The 22,691-nt window shown below is 40.6% G+C and overlaps 2 protein-coding genes across 2 annotated transcripts; both read right to left on the bottom strand.

Moving 5' to 3' along the window:
- Positions 1 to 5,650: 5,650 nt before the first annotated feature.
- six1b (SIX homeobox 1b) lies at positions 5,651 to 7,736 on the bottom strand. Its single transcript, XM_007256665.4, has 2 exons — positions 6,897 to 7,736; positions 5,651 to 6,231 (listed from the first exon to the last, which is right to left on the bottom strand). The coding sequence occupies exons 1-2, from the start codon at positions 7,454 to 7,456 to the stop codon at positions 5,937 to 5,939; spliced, it is 855 nt and encodes a 284-aa protein (XP_007256727.2). The 5' UTR covers positions 7,457 to 7,736; the 3' UTR covers positions 5,651 to 5,936.
- A 7,178-nt stretch (positions 7,737 to 14,914) lies between these two features.
- On the bottom strand, positions 14,915 to 22,389 carry six4b (SIX homeobox 4b). Its single transcript, XM_007256666.4, has 3 exons — positions 21,434 to 22,389; positions 18,549 to 19,177; positions 14,915 to 16,436 (listed from the first exon to the last, which is right to left on the bottom strand). The coding sequence occupies exons 1-3, from the start codon at positions 22,117 to 22,119 to the stop codon at positions 15,946 to 15,948; spliced, it is 1,806 nt and encodes a 601-aa protein (XP_007256728.3). The 5' UTR covers positions 22,120 to 22,389; the 3' UTR covers positions 14,915 to 15,945.
- Positions 22,390 to 22,691: the final 302 nt, after the last annotated feature.

Below are 22,691 nucleotides of genomic sequence, written 5' to 3' on the forward strand. Positions count from 1 at the left end.
CATCTCTGTGCAACACGGCGGAGGACAGCTTCTGAAATCAGTCATTATTGTGCTGGAAAGAGAGAGTGTAGATAGAGTGGCAGGTGTGCAGATGAGCCCATTGCTTTTTGTATGTGACTCTTTGTGGCCTATGTTTGTTTGGGTGTGCCTCTGTGTCCGCTGAATATCTGAATATGACAGAGGCTTTTAAAGTCCAATTAGCAAACCACTTTGTTTGTTAAGTATAGACTCCAAAATTAAAGCTTTCTCAAAGGGTTCTTCAGAGTGATGCCATTAAAAAAAAGCACTTTTATGTGAATGTGAATTTATATTTTTTTTATTTAATCTTTTTCAAGTTCTCAAGTTCAAGTTATAAATAAAGATGTATTTATGAATAAGAAATATTTTGTACAATTTAAAGGTGTTCCTTGAGCTGTGTGTCCCAGTCAGACACATTGTTTGTAAAAGGAAGAACTGCATTCTTTTTAACTCCTTCTATCATAAAATTCCAATTATATTGTCAGTATATTTATATTTGTAACTCAGAAACAAATAATAATAACAATGCATTGAAAGTAAAAGTACTGAAATTGCTTTTCCAAAGAACAACTTAAAAATCATTTTAAATATTTAACATAGAAGTTAAAAACATAAGTAGTGGGAGTTATTTTTAAATCCCCCATCAGCAAAAACATTCAGGCTTGTCATGTAAAATGTAAGGGACAGACAGTACAGATACTGTCCCCAAAATAACATTAACAGATAAAGGAGTTAGCAAATCATATTAATGCAACTGAGTTAAATAAGATTATATTCCTCACAAATATACTTGAGTAAAAGTGAAAATACTCAAGAACCTAAGAAGGTTATTTGGAGTAATACCATAAAAGAACCACTTTTTTAAGATATTACAGATAATATAAATGTTTTGCACTTTGTTTAATATGGGTTAGGACTGTGCAAATTGCATAGCTTTCCATTGTGATTTACTGTAACTTAATTATAAAAATATTAGCGCACAAACATAAACATCCCTCAAAAATCAAAGGATTTTTAGGAGCCATAGAAGGATCAAAGTTATGAGATATTACAGGTAAAAATGGGCCATCTTAGAATTGCATATCTCAGCCAAAACCTTTTCAGTATAAAGGATAAAGGAAGGGAGTATAAAGGAAGTACAAAACGTTTGGTCTAATTGTGTGTCTTTTCATAATTATATTGTCAAGATAATTCATTGTTTAATCAGAGATGCTCAAACCCTGATCCAGGTAAATGTTTTTTTCTGTGAAATTATACAGTAATGGCCCAAGCAAAACTAAAACAGTTGAAAGCACAGTCATAACATGTAATAAAACTCTTAATACTGAGTAAGTATTAGAACTGCAGTTTTGTGCAATAGGAAATTATGTGAAGCTTAATAGGCTTCTCCATTTGGTGCAAAATGCATGTAACATAACATCACAAAGCAGTAAATATACTGTCACCAAAATTGTGAAATTAGGAATGAATTAATTCACAGCTAAAATTGATAACTTAAAATGTAAATGTATTATTACAAATTACAAATATACTAAAGCAAAATTAGATGCTTTATGAATTAAAAATACACAAGAATATACACATCCACCACCGATGAATTGTGTTTCTTGCTGAATTAAAACGATGATTGTTTTTAGAGGACAGTGCTGGTCTTTTGAATTGACAGATACTGTGTAATGCAGGTGTGGTGATGACAGCATTAATCATTGCTCCTGTAAACTGATATCACACACAACATTGTTCCCACTCATCGGTCTTGATTCTTGTCAAGCATTTTAAGGCCCTCTATTCAAATCAAAATCTTTCATAATAGTTAATCCTCATAATTTTCCCCTAATTTCCTGATCATTTTTATCAGTGTTGATGTTTTCTTTTGCGATGTGGGACTTTAATGAGAACTGTGCGATATCCCATTGGGTTACTAAAGTATACTGTAGTCAATCTAGCATTTCAAATGCCTCCCAAAGGCCTACCCTCTTGATGCACCACCATGTGGAAAACTACTTTAACCTAGCTTTTATAGCTAACCTATTCCCAGTGCTGTAATTACTAGGTCTATAGGTATATATTTCTTATATATAAGAGAGTAAGAATAACTATATGACAGTATTTTAAATGTGCAAATGATATAAATCTCAGTGTGGGGGTGATTGAATAAGCTTCAGCTTATTTGTTCTTAGACTTTTGGGCTTATAAATTCTTTCAAGCAATCCATATTTCTTGCAAATCGGCAGACATTTCAGGTCCCCTCTGTGAGTTAAGATGTTCTTTTGGCTCTTGGGCTGTTGTTTTCTCAGTATTAGATGGGACTGGAATCTACTGATGCCTCAGTGAGTCAAACCTTGAGGCTAAGGGACAATGTGAGATCAGGTGACAGAAGGTAAGGGTATGGGTGGGGGAAGGGATAGTATGAGGCCCACCTGTTCTATCCTTGCACACCCCCTCCACACACACAATATGAGTGAAGAAAATGGTACTCGCTTGTACCCCCACCTCACCCCCACAGGGACAGCTCACATTACAGCCAAACTCTTTTCTTCCCACAGAAGAAACTCCCTATTTGTCTTATTCACATCTAGCACAGGCTGATGCTTTGTGTGCTCACCTTGATTTAGTAGTTCAGCAGAGAGAGAGAGAGAAGGGAACAGAAACCTGAATCCCTTTAAAAGCAGCTTTGGCTCACCCCCAAGCTCTGGTACCAACCTCACTTGCTTTCCAGGTAATAACTAAATAATGGTTCAACTGAAGAAGTGGGAGTGAAAAGCTCACTTTGAAAGTTCATCCCTTTCACTTATTATTGAAGCACCATTCTTCCCCATTCAGTCTTTTCATCTAGAAATTGGCATAGTAAAAGTAAAAACTCCCTATTTCCAACTGTAGGGTTCGAAATGCAATCTTATTCTCACTGATACCAGTTGCTTTATTATTAAAATCCATATCCTGGTGGTTACTGGAGATATTTGTATTTGATTATATTTCTAATAAATAACATTTTGTTAATCATTTAGCCTAATTTGGTTATTTGATAAATATTTGCTGTATATTACCTTTAAGATTCAAGAATGCAAAACACATTTGTAAAGGCATGATTTGCTATAATATGCTATAATTTAAAATATATTTACTGTAAAATAATTGTGGAAAACAAAAACAAAACACAAGTTGCGTTAAGTTGAATTAAATGCAATTTTCAATTTTAAGCGCAAACCCCACGATTTACGTCACTCTGAGTTTACTCTGATGACGACGAACTGTAAAACTGTAAACTGTACAATTTGGAACAAAATAAAGACTCTTTGGCTGTTGTTTATCTCAGTATTAGCTCATTTGTGAGCTCGTTTCACACGGGCTGTGAGCAAAAGAGGATGTAATAGGGTTTCTCTATGGACAACTCTCTCTCTCTCTCTCTCTCTCTCTCTCTCTCTCTCTCTCTCTCTCTCTCTTCTTCACTCTCATTCTCTTTCTCTCTCCCTCTCCGCCGCTGCTCAATAGCTCTTCAGTGCATGCAATAGCCTGGTTCTGATTAGCGACCGGAAATCCTCGGTGCTCTCTGTTGAAAGCAATTACCCTGACATGCGCGCGTGGGATGTTTGGGAGGTTGAGTGGTGCCTAAACTTTTGGCCAGACTAAGGAACAGGTAGGCCTTTCCCAAAACACCTACGCGCGTCTGGAAAGTGAAGTGAACAGTTTGTCTATGTAGCTCGCCAATTCTTCATATTTTGCTAAACTGTATGGATGCCGTTTAAATGGGAGGCGAAATTATTTGCACTGATGTATCTTCAATATGCACAATTGGACGTTAATATTTAGTGCAAATTCTTGACAGCTAGCCGACATAATTTAATCTGCTTTAGAGGTTTTCTAAAACAGAGTCAAATAAAAAAGTGACCGTTTTGTTAGAAGACAACTGAACGGGCCCAGTTTCCCGAAAGCATCTTAGCATTAACATCTCATGCAGGGAGAGAGAGAGTGCTCAGTGTAGTGCTTGCTCGACCATCCAAGAATCAACTTTTTGCTGAGAAATAAGCTTTTGGTAAACCCAGCCCTGATTTGTCGCCGTCAAGCAAAAATAACATTTTTATCTTCAAAACATTGCAGAAGGAAAAAATATCGGTGTGTGTTTGTGTGCGTTTTTTTAGCTATTTATCTCTGCAGATTTTTTACAATAAATAATAAAAAAACATACAGCAATAAGTCATACGTTAAAACGTGCCTATTGATATTTAGTATAACAGATCATATGATACAGATACATTCCTGTTTTCACTAAATGGGTTTAAACAGTTGTACCAGCAGCGCACCTGATTTACTTTAATGAAAGACTGATTCCACAAACCAGGTGTTAGATGGTAAGTGTAAATACTGGCCTTCTTTAAAAAGAGCTGTGAAAATGGTTAAGCTCACACACTCACACACATATAAAATCACACTGTATAGTTTATTTGTATGTCTGATTCTACTTTTAGTGAATAAATAAACACGTGCTGCGCAGATAAATAGCTGTACACATCATTTTCCCTGATACTTCAAATGTTTTGACGACATTTTATCAGTAAATGTTCATACCCTCTTTGTAAAGCAGGCCCTGTAGTTTTAAAATAAGTAATATGCTGAAATACAAGGTACAACGCTACATTACAGCTAGGCCAAAAGTCAGCTGTGCCTTAAATTCGTGTTTGCATTCTTTTTTTCCCAATGAAACTTATGAATGGAGGCACGTGAGCGCGCCTACTGCAGCTGGTGTCTTTTCTTTGGCCCAGAACCGCCAGAACAAACAGTGAGAGAGCGCTAAGTAAACAGCCCACTACGACCCTAACCGAGCAGGGCGACCACAAAAGCAGCACACGCCTCCCTCCCGAGCATGGAGCAAAGTCAACAAGCCTTCGCTCTCTCCGTTTAGCCAAAACGTTATGATATATTATATTATATTATATTATATTATATTATATTATATTATATTATATTATATTATATTATATTATAATATAATAATAATAATACTAATAATAACAATAATAATAATAATAATAATAATTATTATTATTATTATAATAAGTGTGCAATTATTATTATTATTATTATTATTATTTGTGTTGTTAATATTATTTATAATTTGAATCTACTTTACTCCCAATAGTATTTCATTTTCATTATAATATTAAGTCTGTGTTTACATTTGTTGTGTACATTTGTTAGTTTTGGCGTTTGTGTTTGTGTTTGTGAAATGCACATCTTTGCAGGGCATTACAAATAAAACCCGAAAACCCGTTGAAATATATTTAAATTGTAATGATTATTTTCAGTGTATAAGTATCTGTATTTCCACAGATTCCTGCATATAGGTGGTGTAACACAACCTGAGGCGAAGGAATTTAAACACTATGTTTTTTTTTCGTCTTATTTTCTAATTCTGTACACTGTTGAGGTGAACATTTTTCAACCCATGTCCCCTATACTCTTTGTAAGTTAAAAGTTTAAGCTGATTTAGTTATTTTACATCACGTACAAGCATGGAATACAAGACTCATTTTACCAACTGTAAGAGAAAATCCCTAATAAACGTGGGTTAGAGGTAATCGCTTTAAAGATCCAGAAGCCGCGCGTTGCAGAATTAAAGTACTGCAAAAACGTCTTGTGATTTTGGTGAAGAGCATTGGTTTTATTATTAACTGCTTTTGCTTTTGTCCTTTGTCCAGTTTAACGACTTGGCAAATGTCAGTCCATGCGGCTATTAGCCCACCACGGAGGAGGAAAAAAAACTATGTGAAATCCTACCAGAAAAAACAACAACTACGGATTCTGAGTTTAGACTTACAGCGTTCATATGGTTTGATATCTACAGTAAAGTGGCGGATCTCGTTCTAGTATTCCGTACAAAATGAAGAGAGAAAAATAAATAAAATCTCAGTCTTAATGGCTTAAGAACCGAGGTCCACTAGACTCGATGTCAAAGGTCCCAGTAATGAATCCTGGAGCTGATGGGGGTGTCCTTGCATGCCGTGTACCGTCTGCGTGGCGCCGAGGCCGCTCATGGTGTAGGCGGGCGCGCCGGGGTGGCTCATGTTGCCCTGAAGCAGAAGCACGGAACTCTGGTCTGGACTCTGCGGGGGCGAGAACTCCTCATCCGAGCTGGACATGAGGGACTTCCCGCCGTCCAGCGGGGACAGCTGGCTCTGTTTGTTAGCGCCTGAGTTGTTGTTCTCGCTGTTCTCTCTGCAATGAAGGGCACGGTGTGTTATTTTTAATATTGGTTTTAGCGCAGAAAATTATTACACAAACTGTAATCATTGTAAAATCGTTATTCCTTTTTTCAGAATAATTAGAACTCTAATTTACCCAAAACACTTAATTACAAAACACTTTTGATACTTCCAAAACGCCATTTATCTCTAGTGATATATACAGAAATTATTCACCCTTAATTGTGCATATTTAAACAAACTCTATCATGTTTGTCTCTGAGGCATTGCTTGACAGAATCCCACTGGGTTAGCTGAAATATAACTATATAAATACAAACATAAATATAATATATTGAACTAGAAATTTTAAACAATAACATTTTCAACAAATACATTTTTTTATATTACACATAAATGTGTAACGTCTCTTTGCGCATTCAAAACTATTCACGGAAATATGACCTATTATTAGTTTTATTATTATTATTAATTGCGTTGATATTATTGTTTACAATTGTGCCACAGGAAGACTAAATTAAGTAACAACGCTACTGCCAGAGGAATAGCATCAACATAGATCAGCGTTAACGTGTCATTGACAACATAAACGTACAGCGTATTTAAAAATGTGTCTGCCTAAAACCAGTCAGCTGGTTCTGTGCTAATGAATGAAGGGAACACTTGGGAGTAGCCTACCTTTCTTTGGCCTCGGCGGCTCGGTCTCTCTGTCGCCTGTTCTTAAACCAGTTGCTCACTTGCGTGGTGGTAAGCCCCGTGGCCTCGGCCAGCTCCCTCTTTTCCCTGGGAGAGGGATAGGGGTTGTGCGTGTACCACTCCCGCAGGACGCCGCGGGACTTCTCCTTGAAGCAGTAGCTTGTCTCCTCGCCGTCCCATATCGTGCGTGGCAGAGGAAATTTCCTCCGTACTCGGTATTTGCCCACGGCGCCCAGCGGCCGCCCCCGCAACTTTTCCGCTTCGATGTAGTGGGCCTTCAGCCACAGCTGCTGCAGCTTGGGGTGGTTGTGCGGAGAGAACTGGTGGCTCTCAAGAATCTTGTAGAGTTCTCGGAAGTTCCCGCGGTGAAACGCCACCACGGCCTTGGCCTTGAGCACTGACTCGTTCTTGTGGAGGTGGTCGCAGGCCGGCAGGGACCACAGGAAGCGGCCCAAGCGCTCCAGGTTCCCCCCTTGCTGCAGCACCTCGCATACGCACGCCACTTGCTCCTGGGTGAACCCGAAAGAGGGCAACATTGACATGACGTCGTGATGGCGCGCGCTTTCTCGCTCTTCTACAATCTCCACACCGCTCTTTTTGGGGGAGGCGGGTTTCTGAGAAGAGCGGAATGTAGGGGTATAGCCTGTAGCCCACCGTGCTTCAGCTTAGGTTTGACGATGGCGGAGTGAAATGGAGAGAAAAATAAAGAAAAAAACTTCTGGTAGCGCTGGAGATGTCTACGTTTGTTGGTCGTGTGTTGGTTGGAGACGCTGTTTGCTCCCTCTCTAGTCGTATCGCGCTAAAAGAGCCCTACGCGCTCGCTGATTGGCTCTCTGTCCACCCTATCCTAAGAGCAGCGCAGAAAAGAGCTCTGCTCCCGTTTCCTCCCTCGGGAACGTGGTGGTCTGAAACTGGATCCCCCGTCTCCAGTTTTACCTGAGGGAGCGGGGCACCTCGATACTAATCAATTACAGCGGGTCTCTCAAGGCTGCGCTCGCTCTTATCCCACCTCAGACCCACTTTGTCCATTCACCGGTCGCGCGTTCAGCTTAAACAACTTTATAGCCGTTACATTATTAATGAATTCATAAATAACTGCAAACAGCCGAGAGGATGGTCTGCATTAGACTCAGATCCACTTACCTAAAGACGAGAAACATTTCTGTTTTCGAGAAGAAGCATTTCTATGTTTTTCACATTAATAGTGTTTATTTGCTTAAATAGATCCTAAGACTCTATTTCAGGGCATTCACAAAAATCAAAAACGGTGGCTGGGTTATTTTGGATGCGTATTCATTGCACTTAAACACCTGATCGCTTTATTGCATGACTGGTGTTCATTGTGGAGGCACACGCAGCGCAGTGTGCGTGAGGTCCCAGTGCGCGAGATACTCAGCGCTCCATTAAAAACCAATCCAGCTCTAAGGCTGGGGAGATAACCTAGTGCAGCCGAGAGATAAAGGAGTACCCCGGGCGTGCTGAAGCCCCTCATCAAAGCTTCCGACTGTATTAGAATGAGGTCAGCTTAAGCTCAACCCGTGCGTCAAACCTGTAACGAAAAAAATAACTACTTATTTTAAACAGAAAACATTATCAGTTTTATGAAGTGAAATAAGCTGATTTGCATGACATTAAAATGAATGATGATAAATATAAATAATTATACAATTTAAAACAAATGAGCTGCAAATGTTTTTTGGTTTTAAGTAACGCAGAAGAAGAACCACGTTTGATTCAATAACCTATGCCTGTTGATGAGTTCTGTAAAGGATCTTTGCACCAACTGAAGGGTTTTTAAGGGGTTTTCTGCACCTTCACCCATGTCTATTATTAAAGAGTTGGGAGTGTTATTTTTAATACCTTAATTTGAAAGTCTATCGTGCTGGTTACTAGCGACATTACAAGTTGTTTAATGGTTAAATGTAATTTATGAGGAGGTTAACCAAAATTACATTCCAGGGCGACGTGTAATGGCAACGTCATTTTGACGTAAAATGAATACAGCTGACGTTGGTATCTTTGAATATTACATAAGCGAACGTGAACGTATATCTAATTTTAGCCAATGGCCTTTCTAATACGACTTTTATTTCTATCCAAAAATATATTGTCTATACAACGTTGAAAATTTATATCAAGCCAAAACTGAGTTTTGGGGGCAGCCATAGTTTTATTTTCGTAAAAGCTCTTGTTTGCTGATTGGTTGTAGTGTTTTAGTGACGGGTCATTCCGTTCCGTACGGAAGCCAATTTCCGGCACTTGAAAAAAAGATTAAGGTCATCCAGTACGTAATAATAGCATCTAAGTCATATTTAAAAGATACTAAATCATACACTGTAAAACCCGATAAGTTGACTAAACTCAAAACTTTTGTTGTAACCGATTACCTAATAAATTTTAAGTTCATGTAATATAATTTTAAAGTACAATGAACTTAACAAATACATATACATATATATTTAAAATTCATATTTTCCTGAACTTGTATGTAGTCTTCTTTCCGGTTTCATTCAACATTTTTTAAAATACTCTTAGAAAAGTAGATGAAAGAAAATAGTAACGAATTAAAAGAACTGAGAGCACAGTGAGAACACAGAGTCACTGCAGCTCAGTAAATGATGCTTGTTCCACAGCTACAACACAGAGACCAAGCATTTAATCGTAATATATGATCTACAAGTTTACCTAAGGTAGCCCAGGGGGAATCACTACACACTGATGGTGAGTGCTACAAACTGGGGGACACACCCAGTATGCAAATCGATTGTGACAGAAGCCAATGGAAAAGAAGCTGTTAATGGCAACAGACTAAACTCAGTTATTATAAGTTGATTCAACTCAGAGATCTCAGTTTGAATGTGTATGTGCCCAAGAATGTTCAACTAACTCAAAATAGTTGAGTATTGTTTAGAAATATCCAATTTTATGTAAAACAGACTTAATTTGTTTGAGTTCAAACAACTTCTGGGTTTACAGTGTAGTTATGATATCTCATAATAATGACTTAATATTTTATTATTATGATTTTTTCGTAAATGGGCTTTCATATAGCTCCATTCCCGATTCACCATGTTTTCATTATAGGTTCAGACGCGCACCTTAACTGCCTATATGTCGCTCGAACAATTTGTTTTCTTTTTACCATATCGAAAAAGAAAAAAGCTTCTTACTCTCCCCCTCTCTCGCCCTTTCTTCCTCTCCCCCAGTTTCTGTACAGTGAAATCCAAAACCGGTGCATTAGTAAATGAGTTCTGTGTTCGTCCAGCTCTTTGCAGCCCAGACGCTGTTTTAAGGAATAGATCGCATTTCTTTATCTGCGCCCAAATCTGCAACCTGACACCAGGGCGACGCAAAGCTCACAATCACTCACCCGGAATGGAGCACCTCTTTATAATTTCATTTGAGACGCGGCGTCCATTTTCAGGACAAGCCAAAGGGCCTAACCTATATGGAGGGGCTGTACACAGGGTTCTGTATTTACGCAGTCCACCGTCCTGCTATGGAGTTTAGATTTCCCGATCAGTTCAGACAGACCCTGCATGGGTCACTAAAAACAATTAGAAGTTTAGTACTTTTAGCCAATCCGGGCCCCTCTAAAATATTTTTATACAATATATTTTGGAGCTCTTTGGAACGTATTGGCAGAAATAAATGATCCGAAAATTCAATCCATATTATTTAGTCTAATATACACATTGAAAAATGTGCATATGTTTATACCTCAGGTGCAAAAACATAAACTCTTAAAGTGGTTTGAAAACGTTGCATATTAATTTTTCAATTCATTTAAATATTTTAAATCTGGTAGTTTTCGTTTTTTATATTGTGTCAACTTCATAATGAATCGAAAAAAAAATACTCCGAAATTTCATGGAATAAAATGTTTTCCTTACATTGTTTCTTTTCACTTGTACTATACCTTCACTAATTTGAAAGGTTAGTTTGACCTTACACATAGATGTTTTTAAATATCATATTTAAAGTATTCTACAACAATAAGCGTTCATATGTAATTTTGGTTTTATACAGAACCCTGTTGGTTGAAAGTGAGAGTGTGTTTAGTTGCCCATTTCCTGCACTGTAAAAATCTGTAAACAAACGGATTTTTACTGTGTTGATCTACCACGTGCAATTTGGCCCTTCAGGCTTTACTGGTCTTGACGACTTCTAGGCCTATGCACCATCTCGCTGGAGAGACTGCTGCAGTTGCACAGCACGCGGATGTGTGATTGACAGCTCTGCTTGTCGTAATGTCTCCACCGCACTGAGGCGCGCCTCCTTAAAGGCCCTGCTCGCTCTCAGACCCTGATCATTTCAAGATGTGCTCTTTTATGGCCCCAAGGCGAGGCCTGGCGACCACAACGCCACATATCGATGGCCGACACACCATAAAGCTCTCTGGGTAAAAACATACAACAACTCGCGGCTGCAGATCTGTTCATAGTTTCCATGGCGATATATATTCCCATGCTTTGTGTTGAGCCCATGTGTTCATACTGCGTTTTTATGAACCATCGGCGAATAGCTTTGTTTCACAGTCAGATGTCTAATATAAAGTCTGGTGAGTAAAAGAATTGTAGCCGCTATGGTTCTTATGCTCCTGCAGCTGCAGTGCCGCACACTCACGACATCCGAAACACAACCATCAATTCTCTCAACTACATTATAGGCAATTTGAGACGGGTCTACCTGGAGTAATACTCTGTCACAGAATTTTTTTTATTGTTTGTGGTTTATCTCTGTAAATAGAACAAGACATATTTTGCTTATTTTTTAAGCATGTGAATGTGTTACAAATTCCTTAAGATACGAAACTCTTAATTAATCATTAATTATTAAACCACTGTAGTTAATTAAATAATAAGATAAATCGGTTAACAATAATTTAGGCATTTGTAATGGATTTACCAGTCTATGCATATCAAAGATACATTGTTTATTTAAACTAGAATGACCTCAAATGCTTAAATAAATAAAATAAAAAATGTCTATAATTTAAAATAAGGTTTCTTCAAACATATACTTATTTATATTGTATTTATAACTGCATTTTCAATGTGAGTAATTATATTTATTGCTCAGGCTATAAAAATCGTTTGGTAAAGACATTTGGCGGAATTCGGTTAATTTATCATTGATTTTGTCGATTAATTTCCCGAACATGTTATTTTTAATTATATAATTTATAAATACACTTTTTATAAATTTAATTAAATTACATATTGCACCAAGGTCAAGCTTAGCTATCAGTTGCACCAATGTTTTTGTCAAACAGAATCTTGATCAAATTCTTGACAAACACGTCAAAATAAAAACGTTTGAGCAGTCTAAAACGGACAATATAATAATGTGTAAGTCTTTACAAAATAATTCACATTTTAACTTTAGTATTTTAAGCAATTCTATTTATTTTAGTATTATTCTTTAAAATAATGTTATCCACAGAAGTGACGTCAAAATCCGAAATCGCTCTTATAAACAAGACTAAGTAATGCATTTACTTTTTTAATGCACGGTTACAGTATAAATATAACTAACACTGTACTATTATAATTACTGTGAGGACACAGAATGGCAAATTAGTTGAGTGTTTGGCTTCAACTGAAGGAAATCCTTAAATAATTAGAAAATCATACCCCGCACAGTGATGAATAGTGATCTCTGCAGTTCAACCAGTAGTGTTGAGCAAATATCTTAAAACTTGTAAACTTAGAATTTATGCAGAGAGCATGTTAAATATAAAGTCAATTCTTTATTACAAAAAGAGAAACGTTTTTTTTATTGTTGTTATTATAAAAAGGTCAATTTTATCATTTAAAATGTTGCAGTGCATTTAAAAAAATTATTACATTTTCAGCATGTTTAAAAATGTTTATGAATTTTTCATCCATTTTTCATGTCTTTAACATTTATGTCACACTGACCTCTGCTGGCTTGGAGGACCCTTTCATTTTTTGTTGACCTGCATTAAAAACTCAGTAATATCATTACAATATCTATCACAATTATTATTACTAGTATTATTAATAATATTATATAATATAATTTTTTTTTTGCCTTATTTTAAGAATACTCAATGTTCTGCAAAAAATATTCATGAGAGCCAGTGAGAGAGTGAGAGAGAGAGAATGTGTGTAAAAGTCAGCCTGGTGTCCATTACCTTGCCTCCTCTGTCAGACACAGCACTTTCCCATTGATTTGCTGACAGGCAGATATTCAAGGGCACTTAATGATTTATTCAAATCAGGCCTCCCAAAAACACCTTTCTGGTTTATTTCCTATATATATATATTTAAGAGTGTGTGTGAAGTGGTGGGTCTGTGAGTCATACAGATCCAGTTGGCCTCTGACCTCACATTAGCACAGTGTGTAGGGCTGGGGCACACTGTGGCCCGGCTCAGGTTACCCATGCCTCACAGGCTGCAGCGGCACACTAAATGTCATGCTTTGAAAGTCCCAGCAAAAGTCAGGGGTCAGCTTCTTTAATAAGCCCACTTCTGCAGGGTTCCCTCTTTTTTACAGCTCACCACAGTCAGCATTTATGTGCCTGCCACCAAGTTTGAAAACCATACCCAGGAAGAGGTGTCTCTTGAGTTGTTTGTTTCTTTAATGCTGTGCTTTTTAAGCTTACGAGAAGAAATTTTGATATCATTCAGTCTTCCTTATTATTTCTTCGTTATTTCCCCTTTACATCACACTTATTGTGAAACTAGAGACTGGGGTGATGGGCAGGTTTGTTTTGTTCCTCTGGGCTGTAGTTATGTCCTAGGAGTTGATAAGCTCTCAAAGGTTTCAAAAAAGTCACCCTATTCACTACACATGGAGATGCAATGACGTCCGCGTTCGAACAATGCACCAAAGCAACAAGATACCCCTGCCTTACACACACCGGCTGACACACAGGCAGCCCAAGGGAAACAGGGGACACGAAACACACATGTCCCTTTGCTTGTGGCCACTGGTTCTTAGCTCAAAAGCCCCAAACAAAAGTGCTTTCTTACTCTTCAATATTCCAGGAGGTGCCATTCGATACCCAGCAATCAGCTAATCTGCTGCCCTAGGCGACAGGGTCACCTTTGCACAGGTAACAATAGATTCTTTACCTGTGCATTTTTCCTCCCTTTGTGTGCAGGAGCCAGTCCTACCTGGGCGCCATTCAATTAGCTCGACTCACTTGGCCTGGTGTCACAAGAGGGAAATGTTCCCACGATCGGGCACCTAACTTCAGCACCAATTCCTTCCCAAAGCCCGTTTTGCCCCTACACCTGACAAATCTTTTCTTGCATCCACGCAAATCAGCATATCTCTTGGAATGTTCTGCTACATGCACTTGCCTATGGCTGTGCAAGTACAATGAACTGTGGTCTTGCACATGCTGTAAAGCTGTTCCTACTTGATAATATGCAAGATCTTATCTGGTCCTGCAATCCATCTTTCACACTCTTTGCCTTTTTATCATTTACTGAATAACAAGCAAGACTGGGCCCGAAGCCTGCTCCTGTTCGGTCATGTGCAGGAGCGCGGGGCGAATCCGATAAGGATATGCCACTTTTCCGTATCCTCTCTGCCTCCCTTTTCAGATGATGACCTTTTCATTTGGCTATGACAGGTACCATATGACACTTTAAAAGTGAGCTCTGGTATGCAGCTGGCAGGCACTGGCAAACGATCACAGAAGACACCCATAGTGAGAACATGAGCTTGATCTCCATCGTGCAGCATATGCATACATTCATGCATTAGTAATGTCTGAGGATCACAGCCAGCTGTCCTGGAGGCCCAAGTCATAGTCTAATCTTGTTAAATGGAGAGGGTCTTGGATTTCCTCAGGAGTGATGTCACGCCACTGGGTTAAAACATAGAGCCAACTTACCTACTGCTCCTAATAATGTGTGATTCATCCCAGGTGATGTCATTTTCTTCCATTATTTGATTGTCAAGCTCAAGACTCTTAAGTGAAACACTGGTGTCAAGGACATAGAAAGCCTGTTCACCATTCATTTTACATGTATAAATATAAAACAATTTAATGGGGTAAAAGTTTAGAAAAATATGCTGTTTTCATTTCTTAATGCAGAAAGGTTTAGGACTTGTCATTATTTACAGCATGTGCAGAATTCCTGTTTGCTAACTATCTCATTATCCTATACATGAAGGTTCCTATTCATCAGTGAAGAAGATAATTGAATGCACTATAATGCCTTTTAGTTAGTTTTCCTTGTTTTTTCACATGGTAAAGCAATAGTGAAATGCAAAACTGAAGCATATTTGTCCAACACTTAATTTTCTTAAATAAGTTCCTTGTGCAGAGATTCAACTTCTTTAAGGAAGGCACAGTAGCAATAGTTAAATGCCCAAAAATACAATGTTCTGTTATCAAGAAGGACACAAGGTGTGTTTAAATTCAAAAGCTGTTGTCGAACTGAAATTTAAAAAGCAAATCATAACAAAACATCATTCACATTACTATTTCACACTCAAACATTAAATAAAAAAGACCAAACAACAACATCAACAAAAATTAAACATCTGTGCTTTCATAAAATATTGAAGAGGAACATAAAAGGACTGATATAAAGCTGCAGTGATTGTGCAGACATTTGCCAATATCTGTCATCTTGTTTTACTTTTCACAAGTCTTTTTCTTCTTTGCCTCTTTTCTTTACACTTCTTTTCTGCATCTTTCACTCTCTCTCTCTCTCCTGACTAAAGTCTCTCTTACTGTAAGAGAGAAATGACAGTGCTCAGACATAATCTTTGTAAGGTCAGTGCATTAGCAAGTACATTCTGCAGCCCTTCCGAGTGCAAGTCGGATAGATATTGTGGGCTACATTTCTGGGGACAAAAAGGCACTGCTTGTTTAGTTCACCCATTTGTACACATCTTGCATACGTTATCCAGGAAGCAATGTGGAATCTGAGCTGGAGTCTGACGTGTGCATAAGAGACCTCATAAGAGGTCACAGTGGGGTGCAAGAAAACCAACCAAACACTCATGAAACACAGCTCTTCAGGTGATATGATCACAGGGGTCAGAGGTCATTGTCTGTGTCCATCTGCACAGTCTGCAACTTGGCAAGCTCTTTCCCTTCCATGTCCAGATCCCTGCACACTGACCCCTCTCCATGTCCTGCAGGGGACTCCAGGTTGTTGGACAGGGGCAGCTGAGCATCATGGGTTGTATAGTTTGAGGGCAGGGTGCTCCCACCCTCCAGGAGACCACGGGCAGCGTGAGTCAGAGTGGAGTGACCCTCTGTGCTGGACAGGACGGAGGTGACGGCGGCCGTGGCAGCAGGGGCAAGGGGGCTGCCATTGTCGGGCGTGGGTCCAAGGTTTGAGGATAGAAAGAGAGAGGCAGTGTAGCCTAGGTTGCCAGTTTGATCTAAGGCCATGGTGGAGGGATACGTGTAGCCCACGCCAATGTCCAACGGCTCCTGCTTGACTGCCTGGTTAAGAGTGTAAAGCAGGGGCTGGCCTGAATGATGGGATGAGTCGCTGACCACGCCATCCAGCGGAGCAGAGCCTGTTGGGATAAGAAATAGATGGAGACAAGGTTGGTGAACTAAGTAGACCACTCCACCCTGTCTGGTCAGACTGACCACAGGCTAACTCCCCACACACATACACCCTGACCTAACCTCACCAAGGCTTTTCTTTCATGCACTTCTCCAGGAACTGGCAGAAGGAGCATGTCTCACAGCTCATAACAGCTGGCTCCGAAGAAGATGAGTGAGAACAATGTGGAAAGGATAAGAAAGGGCAGATGCTATGCTATTTCTCATTTCATCAGACTTTCTACATGCATATCATGACCATGAATATTTCTCCAACTTTACGCCATTTACCATCTTTTTTGGCCCACTCCGACTTTTCAAACCTGTTTTCTTGTGAAATATAAAATGAAACACCTTTTTCATTTTCTGTTTGCGGTTGCACTCGCTGTGATTTCCTTGTAACTTTAGAATGCAGCTTTTGGCACACAGTTCCCACAGCGACAGGCTCTGGAATGCTGCCAGGCCCTTTTCTTCCATTAGGCTCGTTGAATGTCTGATAAATAATCATGCTGTCCCAACCCCTCAACCCCCCCACCCCCCTTTTCCCCCTTGCCATCTTACACTCACTCACTTACTGACAGTAGAATCACTTTTTTCAGCATGCCTTCCAAAGAACTCTAGATAATACCTGTTTAAAAGTATAGTATATGACTAAAACAGAAGGTCTCTACAAGTCTTTGTGAAAAGGCACTTTCTTAAACAGGTCCATGTTCGTGCATTGCATTATATATATATATATATATATATATATATATATATATATATATATATATATATATATATATATATATATATATACAGTATGTCTTGTCTTTGCTATAATAGGAATTTTACATCACAGACAAACACACCACTAAAAGAAAGAGACTATTATTTCATTGTTTTTCTGCCACAATGGACATCCAACCCGTAGTATATTTTATGAATACATATTTTGTGGATTGCCTTTAAAATTATGAACAGAGGGAAAGAAGGTTTTGGCTAAACAATTTTAATATCGTCTTTTTTTTGATGGGCCATTTGGGCTCAACTATTTTTCCTCCTAAATCAAAAGTTCAGCCAGGGGTGGGTTTGTTTTTATGTGGCTCGTAAACTGCATATTAAAGGATGAAAAAGATGAGGGCTGTATGGAGAGAGCAGCAGCACCCAGCCAGCCTTGCTGTTATTGATGTGGCTATAAAATATTCATGGAAAGAACCATTAGTGCGTGGTTAGGGCCATGGAGAGGAGGTGGGGATAATGTCATTGAGGCCTGTTATTTGGTACAATCCTAAAGTCATTGCAAGCTTGACCTGAACCCCCCCTTCATTATTTTACCCACAATACACCCCTCCTGTTCCTGACAATCTTCTCTTACAAAACTTTGAACCTTCAGCCTCTGTACAGAACAAAGCATTGTGCCTGGTTTTGGAATGTCAAACTCCATGAAATATTCTGTAGTAATATACTCCAAAGTAGTGAAGCAATTAGCTACAGTCTGGTTTGCAGCCCATGCCAACTGCTGTGCATACACAGGGGAGAGCAGAGGCAAAGAGGGTTTAATGCTTGAATTGATCTTTCGGACATATGCTTCCACTATTGAAGAGATGCAGTATTTCATGAGTGCCCAACCCTACTCTTGGGGATGTACTGCTTAGCTGTGTTTAGTTCCAACTCTAATTTAGCACATCTTTTTCTAAAAATCAAATGCTCATAAAGTCCTTGATGAGGTTGACCAGGTGAATTAGTCTACAGTTGAACTAAACCCTAAAGGCCTGTCTTTAGCGGTAGGATTAAACAATATACCATTACTCACTAAAACATCTTTATATATAGAGCTATAAGAAATCTAATGTGGTTTGAAAAGAGCATCTGTTCATTTAAAATGATTTGAGCAGCATCAGTTGACTCCAAAAAACATGACATTCCTTAACATACTGTATTGATATTTCTTCTAAGTCTTAATCCCCCTCCCAAAACATATTATCATGCACTAAATTAAATGCAATGCATTTTAATGCTTAATGCATGTAGAAATGAAACACTCCACAATAAACCACAATTTCACATATTGTGCATCTACATGAAAAATTATCTCTTACCATGAGAGGGAGCTGTAGAGGATGGAGGTAGCAATAATGGAGGAAGACCAAGATTCTCAACCCCAGAAAGATTGACCATGCTGTAGCTGCTGAGATGAGGAGCTCCAGAGGTAGAGGAGGATGAGGAAGAGGTGGTGGCGAAGGTGACTACTGTAGGTGTGGCTCCGTCATCTGAATGGGAGACCAGAGGTTGCATTCCATCCAGTTTTCCAATTGTGGCTTCTGGATTTTCCATTGAATAAGATGAGTAGGACACAGAGGAGCCACTTAGTAGCCTTTCTTGGGCATGGGAGACCCTCTGGGGATCGAAGGTCAAGAAGTGGCCACCTGTGGCTCCAAGTCCATTCAGGATATTGCTGTTGCCATGTGATTGAACATAAGCTCCACCATTGATATAGTGAGAGTTGGTGGTCGACAGCTCACCATTGTAGCCCATCCCTGCGGAAAGCGGGGACATTTTGACATCACCGATTTGCTGAATGACAGTGGTGGTGCCATCAGAGTACATAACAGCAGGGCTAGACCCATGGGTGGTTGAGCCAGTGGAGCCACTGGAGAGGGGACGAGGGGACAGGTCCTCTTGACCTTTACTTGACTCATCCTCTGTGCTGTGATTGCCATCCGATTCACTGAAAGACAATTTAAAAGCATTTGTAAACAACAAAGGTACTTAATACTGGCAGAGTAATAAACAAACTATGATACTGAGTTAATGGGGAGATTTTAGGATGTGACAATAGCCCAGGTGGCCAAGTAGCATGTTTGCTTAATCCAGAAAAATGTCCACTGAAAGATCAGTTAGAATACATGCATAATATGTACGCATGAAATAAGTACAGTGTGTTCTACTGAGACTGTCAGGTATTGCTGATTTATATTCAGTAAGACATCTGCAACATTTTAACAAACTCAAATTTGTCCACATTGACTTTTATTGATAGTATAATTTATCCTATAGGAACATGACTAAAAAAAAATACTTATGTTTGATAGCAAATAATTTTTCATGTGGTGTGTGGACTGAAATTATGTGTACATTTCAGTCCACACAGTAAAAATGAAAGCTAATGATGAAGCTGATGAAATAATGCCATAAGAAGTCCTACAAATGGAAGTGGAAGCCAATGCTAATTGTGGTGCTCTTGCTTCTAATAGACCTATTCCCTCTGCTGATAGAGGCTTATATTGCCCTAAATAATTGATGTCCATCCCTCCTAACTATCTCTGTCTAACGTAATGTGGAATCTTCCTTTACAGGAGCACTGTGGAAGTCCATCAAGAGATTTAATAACCCAGCAATGCGCACTATTTAACAAAATAAATGTGATGTGGCCAACTTAAACCATTGATGGTTGTTTGCTTAGCCTTGTAATAAAACAAAAGCAATGAAAATCCCAATAAACATCTACATTTGGAGCCCAACTTCTAAAATTGACTTCTTGCCTTCGGGGTCAGCCAACAGATGAAGGGTTGAGAGCCCCTGCAAAACTCCTTACTGACTGGGACAGCTGGGAATGGCCGTTTGGAGCAACCGAGGCAGCCAGATCATACAAAGGATCTTATTGAATACGAAGACTTGACGGCCTGAATCCTGGCCTATACTTCTACCCGCTGACGCAGATAGAAAAAAGACGATTGACCTCTCGTATTTATGAGACTTTGTATGTATTTATTTATGATAAAAGCAACCGGCGCTGCCATTTGTGGGTGGGTGGGGTGAGAAAGAAGTTATTTTGGTTCCGTGAGTGTCAGTAAATCATGGGAACCAGGTGCACAGGGGGGTGAGTGTGTAGCTTTACCAACACCCACCAACACACACACACACACACACAAACTCACTCCAGCTTCTTATCAGCTCCTAACTGCCCCAAGCTGTGAAGGGTGCTTTGTCCACGTAAGGAGATAGAGGGAATAGATCTCCCTCACTGATTATCAGGGTGGAGACAATGGCTTTTAAACCCACACACAAACATAAACAATAGGCAGGTTCGTTTACTCGCTCATCAAAAAAGTAAACGAAGCTTCTCGAAAGCAGTCAGAAAGCTCCTTCACACACTGTTTGTGTTTATCTAGCACCATTTAATAATAATAAGCCTCGTCCTGCGTCCCTGTAGAAGTGCAGACAATGCTGGAGTTTCCTGCAGCGTTGCTGTTTGTTCGCCCTTAAGCGCGGCGTGCGCTCCGCCATTCTTAAAAAAACGACACCTCGCTTAAACGGGCAAAAGCTTCGGGTTTCAAAACACTGTGGAAACGTGTCCCCCCTTCAACGACCGCGCTAACGTGCTCAGAGCCATTCCTGCACAACGCGCGACCACTAACGCAGAAACGTGTACAAAAAAGTAGGGCGAGGAGGAATAGAAAACTTCTCTGAAGATCAAGTTGCTTACTTACACACTTACAGCGAGCGTAGCAAGTTTTGCACGTGCTGTTTGACGGTATACCTTAAATTACCAGACTTGTGCGTGCCGTATATAAAATGCATTATAGTTGTTGCTATACTGTACATTCACACACAATTTTTGTCAAAGTATAAACGTATGAACAAATGTGCAAATGAAGCCGCAAAGGTACAGCATGATTTCTGCCGCTTAAAAAGTAGGAAAAACTACTGCAAAGCAATATAGTGCAAACATGTAGAACATTTAGTTTAGCTAAACGTCCTAAATGTGTACCCTTGTGGGTGCCACTCCAGTGAAAAGAGGGATACTACCACCACCACCACCAGTGACAGTTTTTCTTCTCCTTCGAAAATGCAACTCTGCACAGCATATCATTTCATAGTTTGCATACACTGTACCCTATACAGTACAGTAGTGCAGTATAATATCTGCATAGGGTAACTACTGCATACACCAAAGTTCTGAGAGCACTCTCCTCCGCCTTACCTTTTGGACTGCGCCTCGGACGGGTTCCTGTCCCTCTGCCTCCTGTTTTTAAACCAGTTGCTAACCTGGGTCAGCGAGAGGCCCGTGATCTTGGCCAGGTTCCTCTTCTCGGCCGGGGACGGGTAGCGGTTCCTCTTGTACATGTCCTTGAGCGCGTTGCGCGACTTCTCCTTGAAGCAGTACACGGTCTCCTCGCCGTCCCAGATGGTCCTGGGCAGCGGGTACTTCCTGCGCAAGCGGTACTTGTCCACAGCGCCCAGCGGCCTCCCGCGCGCCTTCTCCGCCTCGCTGTAGCGCGCCTTGTACCACATGTCCTGCAGGGAAGAGTGGTTGGCCGGGCTGAAGCTGTGGCTCTCCAGGATGCAGTAAAGTTCTTGGTACCGCGCTTGGTGGAAGGCCACGATGGCCTGCGCCTTCAGGATGCTCTCGTTTCCGCGCAGCAGCTCGCTCTGCGGCAGCGACCACAGGAACCGCGCGAGCCGCTCTACGTCTCCGCCCTGCAGCAGCGCCTCGCACACGCACGCCACCTGCTCGGGCGAGAAGGCGAGCGGCGAGGACACGCAGGACGCGGCGGGCAGGCTCTCCTCCGCGCTCGGCGGCAGCGGCGCGAGCTCGTCCAGCGTCGTCCTCGGGCTCTCCCTCTTGATCTCGTCGGCGCTGATGAGCTCGCTGGAAGAGGAAGCCATGTCTTGTCTTCTTTTTTTTCTTTTTTTTTTGTTGTTGTTGTTGTGCCCCCTCCTTCTTCTCACTCCTGAAGGGCGCACGTGCTGGTAAGGTAGCAGCAGCTAAGTCTCACTCGGTCACTCCTCCGGGGTCTCGCGATCGGGTTTCACCCCGCCATTCCGAGCGCGATCGGGTTCATCATTCCGGCCCCGCCGCGCGCACTGGCCCGAGCGCTCGCTTCTCCACGTCCGGCGCGAGTTTGACTCCGCAGCCGCACGCGGGAAGGGGGTCCGACTACTACGCGCTCGGCGATTGGCCGCCTCGGGGCCCTGAGCGAAAGGGGGGGTGTAGTGGAGGGGAGGGTGGTGGTGGGGGGGAGGAGCGTGTGAGGTCCCAACACAAATGTTTGCGCTGGGAATGTCCGTCAAGCGTGTAGGCGAGGCGCGGGTACCTGCGCGAGGTGAGCTGAGGCGGACAGACCTCTTTACGGACGCGAGTTCAGCTCTCCGACTTCTTATGTGATCAGATCGAGTTAAGTACAGTTCTAGGGAAAACTGAAGTGCTGTAAAGTTTTTTTTTTCCGTCATGTGGACTA

The sequence above is a fragment of the Astyanax mexicanus genome, chromosome 1 (genome assembly GCF_023375975.1).
Source record: "Astyanax mexicanus isolate ESR-SI-001 chromosome 1, AstMex3_surface, whole genome shotgun sequence".
Lineage (NCBI taxonomy): Eukaryota > Metazoa > Chordata > Actinopteri > Characiformes > Acestrorhamphidae > Astyanax > Astyanax mexicanus.